This window comes from Cervus elaphus, chromosome X (genome assembly GCF_910594005.1).
Source record: "Cervus elaphus chromosome X, mCerEla1.1, whole genome shotgun sequence".
NCBI lineage: Eukaryota > Metazoa > Chordata > Mammalia > Artiodactyla > Cervidae > Cervus > Cervus elaphus.
Genome location: NC_057848.1, coordinates 96655573 through 96663381, shown reverse-complemented (window position 1 = coordinate 96663381; position 7809 = coordinate 96655573). Strand labels below are relative to the sequence as shown.

The following is a 7809-nucleotide window of genomic DNA, read 5'->3' as shown; positions in this document are numbered from 1 at the left end:
TTATCAGAAGTTACCCTTATTGGCATTTCATCTGAAGTAACAACCTATAAAACTGGTGGATCTGGAAAATAATCCCAATAAGCATCATGAGAAGAGACCAATATTACCTGACATGAAAGTAGAGCCAAGATGGCAAGGAAGTGGTTTTCAGCAATAACTGAAATCTTTTGAGATTTTACCATGTCTGTGGTGAGATGACAGAGACGCTTGACTTGGCCCCACGTTGGTCTATCGGCGCGTTGTGTGGCTTGAGAAGGTCGTCGATGCAGCCATGGTCTTTTATGATGATTCTGAGATGACATTCTTGCGAGTGATAGGCGGGCCAGCTGATCAATGGGAGGATCTTCAGGAGGTGGTGTAGATGCTGAGCTGGATGGAGGGGATGTCTCCTCAAGGGGATTCCTTGGTGGCGGTTGAGGGCATGGCAGTGGTGGCAATTTCCTTTTGGTCATCCGAGGCATCAGGGGCCGGTAATTTCTTAATGGGTTGTTGGATGTGTCGAATTAATCTAGCTGGAATCCACAAGGGAGAATCTGCATTCTGTGGAAAAACACAAGCATAGCCTCGACCGCTGGTTAATAATACATCAGGTCCCTTCCATTGTCCAGAAAGAAGGTCCTTCCAGCGCACCAGAGGCTTTGGGTTATTTTGTTCTGGATTCCAATGACGCAACATGGCCGTATTACCTTGTAGATCGGTATTGAGATTATTGAGCACGAACAGAGTGTGCTGCAAAACATGATGAGGGGAGCTGTACTTAAATTCTCCCTCTTGTAATTTAGTAATTTGAATTTTTAAGGTTTGGTGAGCTCTTTCTGCTATAGCTTGTCCTTGAGGGTTATAGGGAATTCCTGTAGAGTGGGCAATGTTAAATCTAGCACAGAAATCTTTAAATGATTTGGAAGTATAAGCAGGAGCATTATCGGTTTTTAAAGCTTTAGGAATGCCTAAGTAAGAGAAGCAGGTAAACAAATGCTGTACCACATCTTTGAAGGCTTCCCCGTTCAGGCAGTAGCCACTATGGCATGAGAACATGTGTCTACAGTGACATGTACAAGGGACAATTTACCATAAGACTGAATGTGAGTAGCATCCATCTGCCATAATACATTAGGGAGTAGGCCTCTCGGGTTAACTCCAAAGGTCAGAGAAGGCAAGGTTGTAGGGCAATGGGCACAGGCCCGCACGATTTCTCGTGCAGCCTCTCTAGGAATTTGGAATTGGCATTTTAATGCTGAGGCATTTTGATGATGCAATGCATGAGAATCTTTAGCTTTTTCTAAAGCTGTAGCAATGTAAGGTTTCGTAAGAGCATCAGCAAGTTCATTATATGCATGTAAAGGACCAGGTAATTTAGAGTGCACTCGAATGTGCCCTACAAAAAAATGACTTACTTCGGCTCCAAATCTGCTGCTGCAATTCAGAGAGCAGCTGCAAAATAGTGGTTTTGTTTTCTGGCAGTACTGCAGTCTCGATATGGGGAAATAGTCTTACCACATATTGTGAATCAGAAAAGAGGTTAAACTCATGATCTGCAAACATTGCAAAGGCAGCAATAACGGCCCTTAACTCTGCCTTTTGAGCAGAAGTTTCTCCTGTTAATATAACCTTATTAATATTTTTAGTAAGAATAGCTGCTTCTCCATTAGATGACCCATCTGTAAATATATTACAAGTTGTTTGCAAAGGTTTATTTTTACAAAGCACTGGAAAGATAACTGGGTGCTTGGACATGGATTGTAATATAGGACTGGAAGGCATATGATGCAGTACCTGACCTGAATAGCTGCCTAAAGCTATCTGCCAATCTGTATTGAAGCCTACCAAAGAATCCAATTGCTCTTTTGAATATGGTACAATAATCTCTTGCGGCTCCTGACCAAACAGTTCTATGTTTGGTTTACGTCCCTTGACAATCAAATTAGCCACAAGCCCAGGATATGGGGCCACAACCTTTTTAGCAGTTGCAGGCAAATGAATCCACTCTAGGGGTCCGTTTTGCCAAAACACTCCTGTGGGAGCCACTGCTGTGGGAAGCAGTATCAACTGCCAACTGTTTGCATAATCTAATCTGAGAACCTGAGACTGTCACAAAGCCTGTTTGACCCAGGCCAAGGCCCCTTTTGCCTCAGGAGTTAGAGCTCTCAGTGAAGAAGGATCAGCATCTCCTTGCAATATATTAAACAGAGGCTTCAATTCTGCAGTAGTTAATCTTAAAAAAGGCCTGATACAATTAATATCTCCCAATAATTTTTGGAAATCATTTAAAGTATTCAAATGGTCAGTCCTCAGCTGTAAAGGCTAATGAGTGACTGTTTCTGAATTTCAGAGTCTGCCTAAATAGGTTATTGGAGGATTAACTTGAATCTTTTTGGGAGCAATTTTAAGTCCCCCACTTGTAAGGGTTCCTCTAATTTTTGCAGAGCTTCTTGCAAAATAACTCTATCTGCATATACCAAAAGTATATCATCCATATAATGTATCAAATAAACTTCAGGATGTTGGCTTCTAACACTTTGAATTGCTTTATTCACAAACTTTTGACAAAGTGTAGGACTATTTTTCATTCCCTGGGGAAGTACTTTCCATTGATATCTCTGATAGAGCTGTTTAAAATTCGTTGAAGGTAGGCTTCCTGTCCTGTATAGTCAGAGGGACGGTAAAAAAAAACAATCCTGCAAATCTATAACTATTACATTGTACCCTTTCGGGACAGCAACCGGGGAAGGCAGTCCTCGTTGCAGAGCCCCCATATCTTCCATAGTAGCATTTATTGCTCTAAGGTCCTGCAGCAATCTCCATTTCCCAGATTTCTTTTTTATAACAAATATAGGGGTATTCCAAGGGCTATTAGAGGGTTCTATATGCCCTGCCTCAAGCTGTTCTTGTACTAAGGTTGTGGCTGCTGACAGTTTTTCTGATGTTAACGGCCATTGTTCAAACCATACTGGGGTTTCTGATTTCCAGGTAATGGGGTCAGCATTACGAACAATGGCCTCCATTATGAATTTGGATATCCTAAGCCCAATCGTTGATTATTAACTTGTAGTTCTACAGGGTATAACCTGCCCTGCTGTTTTTTTCCTAACCCTTTCTGAGGATCATATTTTATTTGCAGCATTTGAGCTGATACTTTTTCATCTGGGCTATACAACAAAATTCCCATTTGGGCTAAAATATCTCGTCCCCATAATGTGAGGGGGAGAGAAGATATTACATAAGGCTGGAAGATGCCCTGCTGACCTTCTTCTTGCCAAGATAATATTTGTGAGCTTTTCACCACCGAGGGTGCTTTCCCTAGACCTACAAGTTCATTAGCTGTGGTTTGTGTGGGCCAAGAATTAGGCCAGTCTTTGCCAGCTACGCAGGAGACGTCTGCTCCAGTGTCCAGCAATCCTACCATGTTTTTACCATTAACCTTTAACGTTTTCATAGGTCTTTTCTGGGTAATTTCTTGTACCCAGAATACAAGGTCACTAGAGCCAAATCCTTTGTTTCCCCTATCTGCCTGTGTGGCTGTGGATCCCAAAGAACAATAAGGCAAAAGTAATAATTGAGCAATTCTTTGATCTTTATGAATTTGTTGCATTTTAGTTGGGGGGTGAAATCATTACCTGTATTTCAACAGTATAATCTGAATCTATGACCCCGGGAATAACAGTAAGACCTTGAAGAGAAAGCGAACTCCGTCCCAAAACAATTCCCATGACTCCTTTTGGAAGGGGTCCCTTAACCCCCTTTGGTATTCTAACCACGGGTGAATGAGGAGTTAATATTGTTGCGGTGGTGGAACGGACGTCCAATCCTGCGCTCCCTGGGGTTGCTTGGCAGAGCTCTGAGATGGAACAAAGGGGATGAACGGGTTGAGAGAAGTTGCCCCTATCATTGTCGGGGCCTGGGGCTGGCCCTGCAAGATGTTTCCCTGGTTCTGAATGGGATTTCCTCATGAGGGTGCCAAAGGGGTTCCATCCTTGTGGAACTTTGATTTACAATCTTTTGCCCAGTGAAATCTCTTTTGACAGCGAGGACAAAGAGCCTTTGGGAGAACAGTTTCAGAAGAAGCACTATTGGGTGGTGTCATACCTTCTCCCGCAGATTTTTGAGGACAGTTTCTGCTGAAATGCACACTTTTTCCACAGGAAAAGCATACCCTCCTGTGGGCCTTGTGCCTCTGTTATGAGGTCTCACCATGTTCTGAATAACCTGAGGGAATGCTTGTCCCTTCAGGGCTGCTGCAACAGCTATCCCCTGCATCATAGCAGGGCTAACATCAGCACAAGCCCTAATGTAATCAGTGAGAATCCCAGACTTTTTTATTGGTCTCAATATTGCCTGACATATAGAATTTGCATTCTCAAAAGCCAGCTGACAAATAAGTATGTCTGCAGCTTGATTAGTAATAGCACGCCTTACTGAAAGCAAAAGTCGAGAGACAAAATCTTCATAAGGCTCTTCTGACCTTTGCTTAATGCCTGCCAAGAGAGAGGTGTGATCCGAGCCCTGCGGCAGGCCTTTCCAGGCATTAAAAGCGCATCCTGTTGCTTGTTCCAAGGCTAGTTTGTCTAATCTCATTTGATTCTGGGCACTATCATATTCTCCACTGCCAGTTAGCATGTCATGTGTTACTGTTTTAATGCCATGGCGTTTGTTAGCTGCGCTTTGCTTTTTTGCCAAGTCTTCATACTCTGTTCTCCAAAGTAAGTATTGACCCCCTGTAAGACAAGCTTTAGCAACCACCGCCCAATCATAAGGTGTCATCCATCTGGCAGCGAGAGCATCTAACAGAGTTTGTGTATATGGAGGCTGGGGCCCACACATAGAGCAAGCCTGTTTCAATTCCTTTAGTAACTTCATAGTTAAGGGCTCCCAGACTGGTTCATCATCCTCAAACTCACCAAACACCATTGGAAAGCATGCTGAAATAGTAGGAGCCTCATCGGCATCCTTCAACCTCCTATGAGGGTAAGGTGCTCCATTACCAGCATATGGGGAGGAGGAGGAGCTGAAGGAGGTCTAGGTGGTCTAGGAGGTCTTGGACCAGATTTAGGAACCTCTAGCTTTAAAGGATTTTTCAGAGTGTGTGGCTTAGGTTGAGGTTTTGCCACAGAAAAAGTACAATCTCCCTCCTTCTCATAATATCTAGCTGCAGCTTCTTCCAAATCTTCTTCATCTTGAGGGCTCAGTTGATCATCATCATCATTCAAGCATGCTGCAGCCACCATCTCCCTAAGTTCTTTGTAAACTTCTTGTTTGGAATCCAAATGATCTTTTTTAGATGGAACTCTTTCAACCTCTGGGGTAGGGTCAAGTGCATCCCTAATTAAATTCCAGAGAGAAAAAGTCTCAGCTGGAATACCCTCAGGGCCATGATATGAATAATACTGTTTAAGTGTTTCTCCCACCTTATGCCAGGTGTCCATACTTACGGTGCCATCTTCAGGAAACCAAGGGCATTGCTCTTGTACAAAAGAAAAGAAAGATTATAAAGTAGACTTTGAAACTTTAATTCATCTCTTCATTAATAAATGCTTAATTATATCAATAAATAACTGTCTTTCCTTAGATTCTCTGTTACCCATGTTCTGAAATCTCTAATAAAGGTCTCTAATAAATATCTCACTGTTCACCCATCTCACCCTACCTATCTTATGCAGGGGGGTCTGCAGCACCCTAGGTGAAGTCCTAGCCACCCCAAAAATGCAATATTAAGGGGTTTACCCTTTGGGTCCCTGTTCGTGGTGCCACCTACTGAGGTCCAGCCCCGGCAGGACCAGGAATACCCAAGGGATGAGTGGCGTCGGCAAGGAAGACAGACAGACAGACAGACAGACAGACACAGAGAAGGTTGTATAGAAGAGGTAGCTTTTTTAAAATTTATTTTTAGGATAGCTCAGTTTTCATAGAATGAATGCTACCTCCCCCTTAAGTCATCACATATTACATCAGATATTGGTTTGTGCTTCCGTCAATATTTTTTTTCCCCATGTTTTTCCCCTAAGCATTCATCTAGAACGTTTCTGATTACAAGGTTTATACTTAAATGTCCCGTACATAGTCTTCTTGCCTCAATGGCCTAACATTCTCACTCTAACAAAAACAATGTTCCACAAATCTCAGGTATAATGTAAATTCTTTGGATGATAAAACAACACATAGGAAGGGTCACAGTAACATGTTTGACATTTCTGAAAATACTACCATGAGAAAAACCTGATATTTTTCTTTACCTGAAACCACAAAATCTCAGTTTATAACGATTAACTATTAAACAGCAAAAACAACTCTAAAGCAGCAAAACACCTCTATTAATAGTAAGATAATGGCAGTAAAGCTGGTTAATATAAATCTTCTGATAAAATCCTATATGCCCCATTTTCTAATTTTACAAAAATACCCATAATATCACATGTTGTTTAAAGAAAGGGAAACAATGAACAAATAGCAGCAAGGAAATAGCAATAGTGAAAACCCTTTCAACCAAGGAGCAAGTAAACTAAAGCAGTATATCTGCTTCTAAATCTAAATACCTCTACTCTTTTCTATTCTAGAACATTATAATCTTTCAAGCAAGCAACCAAACTATACCTGTGGCCTTTTCTTTTATGACTTGATGTTTATGGTCATGTCCTGAGCCAGATCAATCTTGAGCATTTCCAAAAAGGCTTGGACTTTTCCAGCGAGTCCTTATTACTATATATTATCATTTCCAAAAATTAATAGAAAGCCCAACAACAGTAAGACAGAAGGAAGAAAGGGACACACTGGGCACCTGGGACAACCTCGAGGGGAAGAGCTGCCTTGCAGGTTCCTTTCTCTTCCCGGTGGCTCCAGAGGGGACATATTGGGTCCCCGGGGCAGCCCCATGTAAGGAAGAGCTGCCTTGCATGTTCCTCTCTTGTCCCATGATCTTGTCAAGGACTGGGTGCATCCTGGCGGCTCCCAACAGACGGCAGAGGATGAGATGGTTGGATGGCATTACTGACTCAGTGGACATGGGTTTGGGTGAACTCTGGTAGTTGGGGATGGACAGGGAGGCCTGGCATGCTGCAATTCATGGGGTCGCAAAGAGTCAGACATGACTGAGTGACTGAACTTGAACTGAACTGAACTGAAACCTAAATTGCATAAAAATGTATATTGAAAATGAAGCAGTATTAATATTTTTAAAAATCTGAAAGCATATGGTGATTCCACCTGGCTAAATGCTTGACATAATCTCTCAGTTTAAAGTGTTAATAATTCAATGCAATGTGTAAATTTATGCAAACATGAGATCATCTTCCTTAAAAGGAAAAAAAAAATCAGTAAAATTTGCAATGTTTATAAATGCTGTTGTTCAGTAGCTAAGTAGTGTTTGACTCTTTTAAATCCCATAAACTGCAGCAGACAGGCTTTCCTGTCCTTTTTTGTCTCCCAGAATTTGCTGAAACCCGTGTCTATTGAGTCGGTGATTCTATCAAACCACCTCGACCTCTGTCACTCTCTTCTCCATTTGCTTTCCATCTTTTCCAACGATCGAGTCTTTTCCAGTGAGTCAACTCTTCACATCAAGTGGTCGAAGTATCGGAGTTTCAGTGTCAGCATTAGTCCTTTGAATCAATATTCAAAGTTGATTTTCTTTAAAATTGACAGGTTTGATCTCCTCAGTGCCCGAGGAACTCAAGAGTCCTCCTCATCACCGTAATTCAATAGTATCCATTCTTTGGTGTTCAGCCTTCTTTATGGTCCACATCTCACATCCCTACATGACTTCTGGGATAACAATAGCTTTGACTATACAGACCTCTGTTGTTAAATTAGTGTCTCTGC

At 42.0% G+C, this 7809-nt stretch overlaps 1 protein-coding gene across 1 annotated transcript; it reads right to left on the bottom strand.

Annotated features, from left to right (window-relative positions):
* Positions 1-3001: 3001 nt before the first annotated feature.
* LOC122690421 (endogenous retrovirus group K member 7 Pro protein-like) lies at positions 3002-3403 on the bottom strand. Its single transcript, XM_043897411.1, has one exon. The coding sequence runs from the start codon at positions 3401-3403 to the stop codon at positions 3002-3004; it is 402 nt and encodes a 133-aa protein (XP_043753346.1).
* Positions 3404-7809: the final 4406 nt, after the last annotated feature.